Genomic DNA, 15,285 nt, shown 5'->3' on the forward strand with positions numbered 1-15,285 from the left:
ATTTACCACAGACTTCAACTCTTCAACGTTCACTCACAACACCATAAATACACTTACAAAATAAGAACAGACAATAGCAAACACACCGGACACAGCAAAACCGCGCGAACTTGGAGTCTCAAGCGACAGTGCTGCTCGTAGTTCACAGGCCCGCCACCCGTCCTATGCTGCCTGTCCATACTTGCCCATAACACCATCACTATAGCCGCTGGCGAGTTTTGAAAGTGAATATCGTGTCCACTCATCGATGAAAAAAATGGAGGGTGTGATTTACGCTGCCAATCTGCTGACTGAAACTCTTCAGTTTTGCTGACAGAACTATCACAAAAGCCTTGGCACTGCAACTTGGTGCATTTTGTCTGTGATTATACCACCGCAGGCACGATAAATGAAGCCAATAATGGACTGTAGGTCGTTACTTATAAGCCTAAGTCAGTGACAGACTAGACGCAGTAACGAAATATAAACCCGTACTGTCACTGGTAGCACATTACATTCGACAGAGGGTTTGGACAACTAAGGTCCATAGTTTGATATAATGTGTACCACAGTATGATCATACGGGCAGTTTTTAGCAAGTGAAATCTAAGTCCATCGAACCAAAACAATAACTTTCATCTTCTTTCTCGTGCAATGAACGTGTCTGTGTGGATGTAACAGGCGCTGTCTTCGGTATAAGTAGCATCCCTTATCAGCAAGAATTGCTGCGGTTATTGTCTCAGTGTGTGTCACACATATTTCTAGTATAATAATGTTTCTTACACTCTGACTTTTTTTTACTAGGGATGATTCCGTTCCGAGATTGGTTGCCAGGATTCTAATAGAATAGTGACTGCGTTTTGAGACGTAATAGCTTCAAGGAATTACACTACCTTTGCTTCACTGTCTGTAAGATCAGCAATTTTAAAGCTTCCAAAAAGTTTCAAATCAAATTACTTACAGACCATCCTCCAACTAAAATTGTGTGTTCAGTAGCAATAATAATTTAATAACGTTCATAGCGACAGACATGGGGAAATAAATAATAAGTGCCTACAACTCCCTAAAGAAATTGCTCCTGCTTCTCTATTTACCATTGGTTTGCCTCCAAACTTGACTAGTTTTTCGCTTGATGATAATCGTATTAAAAGACATACATACGAGTTTAGATTATTGATAAGATAATACTCTCAAAACGTGCACTCTTTGTGTGCAGTGTTAGGTTTTACACATACTTACAATTTATACTCAATTCTTGACTTATTACTTGTTTCATAACATTACAAAATTTCCATTAATCTGTGGGAGTGACTTAACGCAAAACAATATGTAAACAAGTAGTACATCAAAGCATTTTCGACTAGAAACAAGTTTTATTTTTAAAATCTGTGTCCGCTGAATACGTTATATTCACATTTTTTAACGAAACGTGACACACAAGATGTCGTAAAGACCACCGCGGCAGGCAGTTGGATACACTTTATGATTTTTAACTCTGTATATGGAAGGATATGGATGCAACTTCGTCGTGTACATACATGTATCATACCGTGATATTCTGCATTCGAAGCAGTCGCCCATGCCGTAATACGCTTTCACATAGTCACACCTTAATTGTGGCTTGTGTACATTCATGACTGAGGATGGTATGGGTAGAAATCAAAAAGAGAATAGAAGAGTAGAAGCAAAAGAAAGAGAAGCAATATTTTGCTTACAAATCTGCTGTGGATCAGTCAGATACCTTTTAACACGTGCAGTGCTGTCACTTTTATTATCTCCTACTCTACTTTTTACTTTTCCGTACGTCGACGGTCGTGTCAGTTAAGGTATAACTGAAATCTGCGTTAAGCATAATTAATGTTTCGTTCTTTGTATCTAAATTTTCCTTTGTTCTGGTAGGCAATTAAGATATTCAGCAAACCAAATCCTCAATTTTTCGACTACCTACACAAGACTGTCAGGAGCTATGTTGTCGAACTGTATCTGATTCGTTAAAATGATGTAGAGGTAAGACGCCGGGCAACGCCTACGACAAAAGCCTTATGTTTCCACAAATGAAAACTCTGTACATTCCAAGGATCACGTGTAAAGAGAGATCACTGTGTATGAGTTTTTAAAGCTTCCGCAATGCCAACCAGGAAACCGAAAGCCTCTCGTTTCTATTGTGTTTTGAAAATGTCAGGGTTACATTGCTGGGGTTCTTTGAGCTATACATTCAACACTCTGGATGGAGCCCAAAATACGCTTTATGTGATATTTATTCGCATTAAGTTTCAGGCCTTTCACACACAGCTCGGGTCATTATTTACCTCAGAGTTAGAGGAAAAGATATTATTGGTTGGATGGCGGAATGTACGAGACGTATTAATATATCAGTAAAGAAACTATGAGCGACCCCAATGAAATTCTGACACAACATATTTTCAGGTACGACGTACTGCTGTCATTGTCTAATATAATTGTCTGATTAACAATTATTTAACCTGACGTCGCACTTCAGTCGTGCAGTTACTGTAAGACTCTGATATTTACGCATATGTAAAACATTCCTTTTACACTACTGGCCATTAAAATTGCTACACCAAGAAGAAATGCAAATGATAAACGGGTATTCATTGAACAAATATATTATACTAGAACTGACATGTGATTACATTTTCAAGCAATTTGGGTGCATAGATCCGGAGAAATCAGTACCCAGAACAACCACCTCTGGCCATTATAACGGCCATCATACGCCTGGGCATTGAGTCAAACAGAGCTTGGATGGCGTGTACAGATACAGCTGCCAATGCAGCTTCAACACGATACCATAGTTGATCAAGAGTAGTGACTGGCGTATTGTGACGAGCCAGTTGCTCGGGCACCATTTACCAGACGTTTTCAATTGGTGAGAGATCTGGAGAATGTGCTGGCCATGGCAGCAGTCGAACATTTTCTGCATCCAGAAAGGCCCGTACAGGACCTGCAACATGCGGTTGTGCATTATCCTGCTGAAATGTAGAGTTTCGCAGGGATCGAATGAAGGGTAGAGCCACGGGTCGTAACACATCTGAAATGTAACATCCACTGTTCAAAGTGCCGTCCACGCGAACAAGAGGTGACCGAGACGTGACCAATGGCACTCTATACCATCACGCCGATGACGAACACACGCTTCCAATGTGCGTTCACCGCGATGTCGCCAAACACAGATGCGATCATCATGATGCTGTGAACAGAACCGGGATTCATCCGAAAAATGAAGTTTTCCCATTCGTGCACCCAGGTTTGTCGATGAGTACACCATGACAGGCGCTCCTGTCTGTGATGCAGCGTCAACCATGGTCTCCGAGCTGATAGTCCATGCTGCCGCAAACGTCGTCGAACTGTTCGTGCAGATGGTTGTTGTCTTGCAAACGTCCCCATCTGTTGACTCAGGGATCGAGACGTGGCTGCACGATCCGTTACAGCCATGTGGATAAGATGCCTCTCATCTCGACTGCTAGTGATATGAGACTGTGGGGATTCAGCACAGCGTTCCGTATTACCCTCCTGAACCCACCGTTCCATATCCTGCTAACAGTCACTGGATCTAGACCAACGCGAGTAGAAATGTCGCGATACGATAAACCGCAATTGCGATAGGCTACAATCTGACCTTTATCCAAGTCGGAAACGTGATGGTATACATTTCTCCTCCTTACACGAGGCATCACAACAATGTTTCACCAGGCAACGCCGGTCAGCTGCTTTTTGTATATGAGAAGTCGGTTGGTATCTGTCCTCACCGGGGCCACCTTGTGTGAATGCTCTGAAAAGCTAATCATTTGCATATCAATCATCTTCTTCCTGTCGGTTAAATCTGGCGTCTGTAGCACGTCATCTTCGTGGTGTAGCAATTTTAATGGTCAGTAGTGTAATACCAAGCTGTAAATCAAGGAATATGTCATTACATAAAAGATACTGCAATAACAACGATATGTAAATTCCGTAAACACGAAGAATTAACTCATGCCTTTAGTGACATCTACGAAATCTGTACGACCTTCAATACCTACAATTGAGAACAATTGTTGCTGGGAAAGGGATGTATTAAACTTCCTTCGGCGATATTCATAAAATGAAAACTGCAAAACATATCAGTAACAGAGATACAGTTTCGGGACCTTAAATTTTATCGCTTGAAGGTTTTCATAACTGCTTTGTTGATAGTATCAGCCAACACGAACTTTTCAAGGAAGGAATATGTGTTTTAATGGCCTGCCGACGACGAAGGTGGTGTATCACGGAAGAGGCCGTAAATCGCCCACATCCATTTCAAAGAAACTTTGTCATCTGCCTCGGTAGGCAGAGAGAAATCAAGAAAAATCTAAATGGCAGCGGCCAGAAAAGAATTTGAACCCTCCCACTTATGGGATCGGTGTGCATGAACCGCTGCGCAGCCTCGCTCGATACACGTGTATATAGAACCAGTAAGAGGGGCATAGAATTAATCTGCGACGAATTAAAAAGCGATGTTCACTGTGCCTCTCCGACTATCAAATTGAGCAATTATTTCTGGAGAGGAATGCGACCGATTTCGCTTCCCCCGGCTGAAAAAGGGTGATTTTGTATTAACTAACTGCGCGCATTTTATTTTACCTTGTTCCACAATATCCGGCAATCAGCGAAATTTCAGGCTTCTGACTAACGTTTAATCTTCTGTTTGTTCACCGTTTGACGTAATTCCGCTGTCAACTACAGACCAGAATTTCTTTTCATTCGCACTGGATGCACAGCCGCAAACTAATTTGCGTTGTCAGTTTTTTTCCAACTAATCCCTAACTGTTTGGACAATACACCGTTCCTGCTAGAGAATGACGATTTGAATGTAATTACTACTCTAATCCCAGTTTCCTCTGCTGGCCGTCAGTAGTCAATGTGCTATTAGCCGTGCTGTTTAACGCCCTAAACAAGCAATGATCACCAGCAGTGAATAATAAACGCCAATTCGTATGAAAAGAGGCCATTAACTAATGTTTGATTAACGCAGATACTCCTGAGCTTTTCATTTCAGTTACGTTATCAGAGGTGTGTCTATTTGATACTTTGTAGGGCCATTATTTTCATAATAATGGAAATATATTACTGAAATGAATAAATTCAGAGAACATCAACAATAATTTCCGACTTTCATTATAAGGAAAGATTAAGATACCTTAATTTTTCAACTTTCTTCAGAGGTCTCTCTCTAACCATACAGACATCTACATAGAGTTTGTTAACGGGTTTATTATGTATAGACTGGATGCCACACCTTTTGCTTAACTGCGTGAGAAGATATGAGTCAGAGCTGCATAATGTGAAATGTCATGATAGAAATACATTAATAAGGTGTGTGTGTGGGAGAGAGAGAGAGAGAGAGAGAGAGAGAGAGAGAGAGAGAGAGGGAGAGAAAGAGAAAGAGAAAGAGAGAGAGAGAGAGAGAGAGAGAGAGGGAGAGAAAGAGAAAGAGAGAGAGAGACAGAGGAAGAACATGCTATTCACCATGCAAATAGATAATTAGCAGTTTTTTATATCATCATGTTTAATTAAATTATAAAAGAAAAAAAATATGCATTGTATACAGATGCATCATGAATCAGTCGCAGTTGCTGAAAAAATCGTGCAAATTAAAAGGCAAATCGTCTTATTTTAGTATTTGTTCATCTATAAAGACTCTGCGATTGCGTTTCATACAAACATGTAATTGCTCTAGACAAAAAAAATTGCTTGTAGATCATGAACCATTTGTTCCCGGCAGTGCCAGAATAGTTGATTCAGATAATAGTTTAACACAGTCCTCTTTCTCTAGATGGGCTAAGAATTGTTTTAAGATCTTTTAAATGAAGAAACGCATAAATCAAAAGTATTCCTGGTTTCGTAACCACCTTTTGAGGACACGGTACTGCCTCCTATGGTAAAAATAAACTTCACTTGATGGAAATGCTTATCATACCAAGTTGAAAAGTAGGTCTTATAGTAAGGATAAAATACGACGGCTATTCGGTAATTAAGGTTCGATCGGTAGGGAAATAGGAACCAATGTGAAATTCAAAAATGTTTTATTTGAAACTGTTAGCTAAATCTTCCATCTATTTCTCTACATAGCCTCCGCTCAGACTTAAACATTTGTCATAGCGTTCTACCAACTTTCCAATGCCCTCGGCATAGAAGGCAACCGCCTGTGTCTTCCGCCTAATCTCTACGCTAGTCAGTGTCCAAGTGTTGTCTTTATAGCCAACGGTCCATGTGAGCAGAAGTGAAATTCAGTGGGAACCAATTACTGGGTGTACCGTTGGTAATCAAACATTTCCCATCGAAATCGTTGCGGGAGCATCTTCATTGCCCCTGCAGACTGCGGACGAGAATTGTCAAGAAGAATGAAATGCATGACAGTCACGTTATGTGGGCTGAATAGCTCCAGGCGAAATCTATCACCAGACCCTCTCACATGGCGGGAGTCTCTCTTTTCTAGGCATCTTTACGTGCTCACTGTACGCTTAAAACTGAAAAGAGCGGCGTGGCGCGATTCACGGACATGTTAGAGACACTGCCTAACATTCCTGTGCAAAGTTTCATCGGATTTTCACTGTCGTTTTGATTTCACGATAGATCGGACATTATTTTCCAAATGGCCCTCGTAATACACAATTACCAAATAAGCAAGAAAATGTACTTACATATAGAATTTATGGTTGTTTCTTTTTATCACCGTTGAAGGCGATGACAGCAAACGATATAAAAGTAAGTCGTAGTTATTTTATTAAATTAAAAGTAGTTTTCAACTATGACGTCTCGATGTGACTGCAGACGTTATGTTTACCTTCAGTTCTGGCTTATGACAATGAGATTCTGAGTTTTAATACGGATGCATTTCAAAATCTATGAATATTTTCTAGGAGGAACAAGAATATAAGAAAATTTATCAAGGAACAGACTCGAGTGAAAGATGACGATAATGAAGATGTAATGTAGGCGAGTGGGATATTAACTACTAAAACACACTGTCCAGCCGGCCGGAGTTGCCGAACGGTTCTAGGCGCTACAGTCTGGAGCCGCGCGACCGCTGCGGTGGCAGGTTCGAATCCTGCCTCGGGCATGGATGTGTGTGATGTCCTTAGATTTAAGCAGTTGTAAGTTCTAGGGGACTGATAACCTCAGAAGAGCCATTTGAACCATTTGAACCACACTGTCCAGTCACATTAATGTGACTATCTGCCAAAAGCCCCAGTAATCACATTTTACAAAATGGGGCTGGCAGGAAGAGAGTGAATGGTCTCTGGAAGGTACTGACAGGGATCTGAAGCCATGCCTACTCCATTGCAGTGGCCAGCTGCGCCAGGTTTCTCGGCAGAGGGTCCATTGCGCTTACAGCCTGATCGAGGGGGACCCTTAGAGTTTTAGCTGTGTTTAAATCAGGGGAGTTTGATGATTAAGCGAGTATAGACCAAAATACTCCCACGTGCTACCTGGGTGTCTTCTTTGAGACGTTTCACGCCGTACACGCAAAGGGTCATCTGTCCTCGGGAGCATAAAACGTGATTCATCTGAAAAGAGCTCATGTAACCATTCAGTGGACTTCCATTTACGGTGCTGGCGTGCAAGTTCCATCTTCATCACCAAGGAACAGGAATCAGCATGCGTGCACGAACCAGGCGTTTACTACGGAGGCCTATACAAAACCACGTTCCCTAAACGGAGGTTGAGACGCTCTTTGTAGACGTTTGTTTCATATAGCCGTCAATTGCTCTACAGCTGCACATATTTTCGCTCGTACAAATCTCCACAGCCGCCGTTGACCGCTGTCGTCTGAGGCCCTTGGTGCACCGCAGTTGCGTCGGTCCCAGTTTTGGATAGCGCTATTTTTCCATTCACAGTATGCTTTAACCACGACCGCACACGAACTGTTTACAAACTCAGACATTTCAGAAATGCTTCCACCATTTGCTCGAAAACCAATGAGGATGCTCTATTGGCCGTCAGATAAATCATCCCGACTTCGCATTACCCACAACGGCTGCGTTGTTTTCCACGTCCTTCCTTGACACTCTATATATACCATCCACTGCTAGTGCTGCCATCTGCCTTCCGTGAGTGGTTGCTGCGCCTTGTCGTCCAACACAGGCGGAGGTTCATTCATGTGACAGAACTCCGTGTACTGTACATGGTGCATGCAAGTAGTTTGTGGGATTCTACAAGATAAGGAAAGTCCAAGGCCATGAGCTAACAGACGCTGGGTTCAAAATGGTTCAAATGGCTCTGAGCACTATGGGACTCAACTGCTGTGGTCATTAGTCCCCTAGAACTTAGAACTACTTAAACCTAACTAACCTAAGGACATCACACACATCCATGCCCGAGGCAGGATTCGAACCTGCGACCGTAGCAGTCGCACGGTTCCGGACTGCGCGCCTAGAACCGCGAGACCACCGCGGCCGGCAACAGACGCTGGGTAGATGACATTAACAAACAGTTGGAGGAGCATGTTGTGTACCGCCGAAAACACTAATGTTTGTCAATATCAGTACCATCGATGAACCATGACGACAATGAGGGCGAGAACGACAAGGATGATGACGCTGATGTACATACAGTCAGTTCTTTTTTAGATGTGGTTTCTATCACTATGTGGTCAAACATCTGCAGGCCCCTGGTTGAACGCTGTGTATGATGTCAAATGATAAATGAACAAGTGTAGTATGAATTCAGCAAGTCCTTCACAGGTTTCGGAAGGTATCTGTACCAGATGTCTACTCACAAGGTGCACAGTTCGCGTAACTTTCGGGCCAGTGGTTTGTGGATGTAGAGCTGGTGCTCTATCGTGTCCCAGATATGCTCCCTCGGATCCAGATCAGGCGAATTTGTTGGCCAAAACATCCGTTTTGGGTTCACTATCACGGTCTTAAAACAAATGTACCATCGACACTTATCCTGATCCTGCTGGAAAATGACATCGTTAGTAGGTACAACAAGTTGCAAGCCGTTCGCAGTATTTTCACGTAGACATGGCGCTTTTGATTACTACCACGGGGCACAAGGAAGTCCAGGTAGGTCTTCCTCATAGAGTATACTGCTGCCGCACCAGCCTACGTCACTGGCGCACTGTATGTTTCCAGGAGCCGTTCGCTTGGATAACAGCATATGCGGATACGACCATCGTCTGGTAAGGCCAGAAACGCGGTACATCCGACGGTTTTCCGTTGGTCCACCATCCAACTCGATGATTCCGTGCTCATTGCAGTCGTAACTGAAGGTATTGTTGGGCATCATGGGAACACGTACGGATCGTCTCTGGCAGAGCCTCGTATTCAACAATGTGCACCGAGCAGTGTGGTCCGAAACACTTTTGCCTGCACCGGAATTCTCAGATCTGCTAAAGATCGTAGCATCCTCTGCTTTACAAAGACGGGAAACATCAGCCCTCCACGTTCTGTGATAAGATGTCCAAAGCTTTGTCGCCTACTCGTGGTTTAACCGCCCTTCAACCACCTTCCACGGATGCTCACGAAAGTAGCAGGCGAACAGTAGACCAACCTCGGAATTTCCGAGATATTTGCTCCCAGGCATCGAAACATAGTGACCTACACTTTGTTGAAGCCGCTCCTGTCAGTGGAGTTCCCCCACTTGGGGCCCGTACCGTCGTTAGAATGACTTACCATTCGTCCCAGTTCCACTTGTATAGTTTCCTGGCCGTGTCACCTGCCCCCAACACCAGCAGGCGGCATTTAGTGCCACTGTGGATAGCGCTCATAATGTGTTTAGCACCAGCGTATATACGTCTTTAATTGTAATATCAGTTCAGCGGCGTTTCTAGCCAGATTTTTATAAGCATTTGTAGTTTGATTGGCACGCAGTGGTGGGAAACTGAAAATTCTAGCAGTAACTCTATCGTAGGCATATCTATGACGATAGAAAGCTCTGATCCGCATGGATGGTACACATTCGAATCCTCCTGAAGATGTAACCAGACAAGTAGCGCCCTAACTGCTAGCACAAATGTGTGGAGATTAGCGAGTCAGTTGCTAGTTAACTATGAATTTTTCAAATATTTTGATTAACCCATGGATATATCGACATAATATGAATGACTACTCTTTCTCTCTACATACATCTAACTATTTTACGCTCTATTAGCACGACAAAGTTATTGTTATTTATTTCACTTAGTACTTCTGCTTACTTACATATTATTTGGTGTAGAGAGCTACCTTATTCTTGATAGATATCTTTCGATTTTTCCCAGACACTTTCCAACTGATGTTAAACACAGTACTTTTGTAAGTATGTTTCAGCTTTAGTAAGGGTAGTAATAACGTTACAAAAGTTCTATTGTCCGCTGTAGTAATTCAGGGGACGTATGTAGTTATGTTGGTCATCAATATAGGATAATTTTATCCAGGACGCCTTCGAAAACACTATATTTAGTTTCTTGTGTTGGTTTGCTTTCGTGCATTGTGACGTCATAGTTTCCACAAATAGTAGAGTATGTTAGTCGATTTATCGTGTAGTGGTCATATTCCGAAAAGAAGCTGTTCTCTAGCCGAAAAAACAAATAAGTAGTTCAACTTAAGCTGAATCGATCGTAGAGTCTCCATGACGCACATGCGGACACATTTTGACAGTTTTACTCATACTTTAGGTCCAACCGGCAGATAACATCGCTAACATCTGAGCGTACAACAGTCAATGCAATGTTCAACATCTTACACAGAAAAATCGACTTCACAAACATAGCGCATTACAATTCACCACGTAACATTCATTACTTTAGTTTCCCCCTTTCATTGGTATCCGCATTATTCTCTTCCATCTTCTGCTGTTACTTCTACGCTTCTTTCTTCCTTCTTCTGTTTCTCTTTCTTTTTGTTGTCTTCAGTTCCTCCTCATTTATTCCGTCTTACTTTGGTTCTGCTTTTTATTTCTGAGCTCTTACTCTATTTCTTTATGCTAACTTTTCCTTAACCTTTTTATCTTTCCTTTCTCTTGTTCTCATCCTTTTTTACGTCCATTTATCTTTCCTATTTAACTTTGATTATAATAAATATTAAAACAATTTTCTCTTTTTCTCTTTTGAGGGTTTTCATACATCCTGTGACGCTTCTAGAGTGTGCCATTGTCATTAGTTAAATGTGACATTGCCTGCCCTTGAAGTTTGTTTCTAATATATGTTAAATTACTATTTATTTTTGCGAACATTTTTATTTCAGAGTCCTTCGTGTGTCCTGTGACGCACTTCAAGTGTGCCAATCACTACTGCGTCCCAGAGGACGCGGTGTGCAACTTTGAGGACGACTGTGGTGATGGATCCGACGAACAAAATTGCTGTGAGTACAGTATTTCCTATATTTGTGGGGAAGTAGACCGTTAATGAATTAGAACTTTTGCCTGTGCTGTAATCGAACTATGATGCTTTTGGCTACCTTTTTATTTAGAACACTGTGTTTCTCGTTGATACTGCTTCCTTATATCAATCGTATATCTTATTTTGATCGGTGTAGGTATATTTTAATCAAGATGTTGACTCTTCAGAGTCTTTACACCTGATTTTCCTATTTCTCATAGATTTTCTTTGAACCACTATAGGTAAACGGCAGGTGTCATTACGTTATTTAATCCAGGTTAATAAACCTTTTTATGTGGATAACTTTTACAATAGTATTATTATAATTTTGTGGTCATAGCTCTCTCAAAATTTAATTTTATTCAGGCCCCTAGTATGCCGCTTCGAAGGGCACGATCTATCGAAACGAGTTAGAAAGTATTTTAAGATATCTGCGCTGAAACTTTCTGATTGTGTAGACGAAAATTTCATCAGAAAAATATTGACGGTTTTGACGAAATGAACACCGTGTTTCGTCATACCATTCCCATGTACAGTCCTTAAGCGTCTGCATGAACCTCTCATTTCGACTGAATTGACCGTTAACGAATCAACCAGAGCGTTTTCATAGGCTACTTTAATCTGAGCTGGCAGTATCTAAACTTTTCTGGAATTCTCCAAATAAATCTTTGTCGTAAATATGTCCGTCGTACTACCGATTTCACTGGTTCATCCTATTGACACAAATGTTTGTGACTTATACAGGGTGTTACAAAAAGGTACGGCCAAACTTTCAGGAAACATTCAACACACAAAGAACGAAAATATGTTATGTGGACATTTGTCCGGAAACGCTTACTTTCCATGTTAGAGCTCATTTTATTACTTCTCTTCAAATCACATTAATCATGGAATGGAAGCACACAGCAACATAACGTACCAGCGTGACTTCAAACATTGTGTTAGAGGAAATGTTTGACCCCATCTCGTGGGCGTGCGGTAGCGTTCTTGCTTTCCACGCCAGGGTTCCCGGGGGTCGATTCCCGGCGGGGTCAGGGATTTTCTCAGCCTCGTGATGGCTGGGTGTTGTGTGGTGTACTTAGGTTAATTAGGTTTAAGTAGTTCTAAGTTCTAGGGGACTTATGACCTAAGAAGATAAGTCTCATAGTGCGCAGAGCCATTTTCTTGAACAGGAAATGTTCAAAATGTCCTCCGTTAGCGAGGATACATGCATCCACCCTCCGTCGCATGGAATCCCTGAGGCGCTGATGCAGCCCTGCAGAATGGCGTATTGTATCACAGCCGTCCATAGTGCGAGCACGAAGAGTCTCTACATTTGGTACCGGGGTTGCGTAGACAAGAGCTTTCAGATGCCCCATAACTGAAAGTCAAGAGAGTTGAGATCAGGAGAGCGTGGAGGCCATGGAATTGGTCCGCCCCTACCAATCCATCGGTTACCAAATCTGTTGTTGAGATGCGTACGAACACCTCGACTGAAATGTGCAGGAGCTCCATCGTGCATGAACCACATGTTGTGCCGTACTTGTAAAGGCACATGTTCTAGCAGCACTGGTAGAGTATCCCGTATGAAATCATGATAATGTGATCCATTGAGCGTAGGTGGAAGAACATGAGGCCCAGTCAAGACATAACCAACAATGCCTGCCCAAACGTTCACAGAAAATATATGTTGATGACGTGATTGCACAACTGCGTGCGGATTCTCGTCACCCCACACATATTGATTGTGAAATTTTACAATTTGATCACGTTGGACAGAAGCCTCATCCGTAAAGAGAACATTTGCACTGAAATGAGGATTGACACATTGTTGGATGAACCATTCGCAGAACCCCTTGGAGGCCAATCCGCTGCTGATAGTGCCTGCACACGCTGTACATGGTACGGAAACAACTGGTTCTCCAGTCGCACTCTCCATACAGTGACGTGGTCAACGTTACTTTGTACAGCAGCAACTTCTCTAACGCTGACATTAGGGTTATCGTCAAATGCACGAAGAATTGCTTCTTCCATTGCAGGTGTCCTCGTCGTTCTAGGTCTTCCCCAGTCGCGAGTCATAGGCTGGAATGTTCCGTGCTCCCTAAGACACCGCTCAATTGCTTCGAAAGTCTTCCTGTCAGGACACCTTCGTTCTGGAAATCTGTGTCGATACAAACGTACCGCGCTACGGCTACTGCCCCGTGCTAAAAAAAATGGTTCAAAACGCTCTGAACACTTTGGGACTTAACTTCTGAGGTCATCAGTCCCCTAGAACGTAGAACTACTTAAACCTAACGAACCTAAGGACATTACACACATCCATGCCCGAGGCAGGATTCGAACTTGCGACTGTAGTGGTCACGCGGTTCCAGACTGTAGCTCCTATAACCGCTCGGTCACTCCGGCCGGCCGTGCTTATACATACATCAAATCGGCGTCTGCCAACTCCACGTTTGTAAACTTTGCACTGACTGCAAAACCACGTTCGTGATGAACACTAACCTGTTGATGCTACGTACTGATGTTCTTGATGCTAGTACTGTAGAGCAATGAGTCGCATGTCAACACAAGCACCGAAGTCACCATTACCTACCTTCAATTGGGCCAACTGGCGGTGAATCGAGGAGGTCCAGTACATACTGACGAAACTAAAAGGAGCTCTGAATGGAAATTATGCGTTTCCGGACACATGTCCACATAACATCTTTTCTTCATTTGTGTGTGAGGAATGTTTCCTGAAAGTTTGGCCGTACTTTTTTATAACACCATGGATATGATGGAAGAAATTATTTAGTTAAGGAACAACTACGTAGCCTTTGATACATACAAATTCTGAATATCAATTTTAACCATGTAATAACTGGATAACAGAAAATGTAAAACACGAGTAATGGATGCATTCGAAATAAATCACGCGACACTGATGGAAGTAGATTAGGAACTGATATACTAAAAGTAGCAGCCGAGATTCACTCTTTGGGCATCAAAACAACTGATGATAGCCTAGGTAGGGATAGTGTAAAAAGCAGACTGTCAGTAGAAAGAAAAGCATTTTTGAGAAAGAGACACTTATTAAAATCGAATATACATCTGAAAGACGTTTCAGGAAGTATTGTCCTGAAGTGAAGCACTGTTCGTAAGTGAAACGTGGAAGATGACCAGTAAAGATGGGAAGTGAATAGTAAAATTTGAAATCTGGTTCTACATATGAATGCTGAAGATTAGTTGGGTGGTTTGGGTAATTGTTGAAGAGGCACCTAATCTAATTGGGGAGAAACGAAATATACGTCACTAAAAGTAGTGGGACTACAGACTGAAATTATGAGAGCTAGCTTTTTCTGTCTTCCTACCATGCACAAGAAATGTATTGTTAAGTGTCCAGCGAATTAAATGTATACCGTTACTTTTGTATCATTGAGTTTATATGTCACTTTGTGGAGTACTGGTGACGATGCGTTTCTATCCAACAGCACCGCTCATATACTTGTTTTATTCAAAGCAAAATTCTATTCTCACCCTTCATCCCTTTGAGTTATATTGCAATATGACATATTTGTCGTACTGCTGTCTTCACATTGACGAACTAAGTGACTTTTTTAATGTTTCTAGTTTTTGTTGCAAGTGAAACTCTTTGTTATCTAAATATGCATTAACTTCTAAGTCTTACTGGTGAGACACATTGCTGTGGAGATGAGAACGGATCAATTCCCTTTCCTCGGACCAACGGGGATCGTTATGGAAGAAGAGCAAATTTGTCGACCTGCAAGTTAAAATAGGATTGCTTCACAAGTTACCCTCCCAGGAAAATTTTTCACATAATATCTAGGTAAGTCGCGTCAAAAGCTGGAACAGAACATGTAATTTATAGTAAAATTGGAATTTTGTTTCAGATATAATTTCGCACGCCTTCCTGGTCCATACCAATTTCATATTATTTCTGTGAGTTGGCGTTATGTACCAGCTTTGCTCGATCATGTGGAGTT

The 15,285-nt window shown here is 42.1% G+C and overlaps 1 protein-coding gene across 1 annotated transcript in view; it reads left to right on the plus strand.

The window, feature by feature from the left end:
• The window catches only part of LOC126335869 (G-protein coupled receptor GRL101-like), a 697,223-nt gene that overhangs the window by 408,054 nt on the left and 273,884 nt on the right, over window positions 1–15,285 (plus strand). Inside the window, exon 5 of the mRNA XM_049999341.1 lies at window positions 11,190–11,306. Within this exon, the coding sequence (XP_049855298.1) occupies window positions 11,190–11,306 (117 nt within the window). The remainder of the gene's footprint in view (window positions 1–11,189; window positions 11,307–15,285) is intronic.

The sequence above is a fragment of the Schistocerca gregaria genome, chromosome 2 (assembly GCF_023897955.1).
Source record: "Schistocerca gregaria isolate iqSchGreg1 chromosome 2, iqSchGreg1.2, whole genome shotgun sequence".
NCBI lineage: Eukaryota > Metazoa > Arthropoda > Insecta > Orthoptera > Acrididae > Schistocerca > Schistocerca gregaria.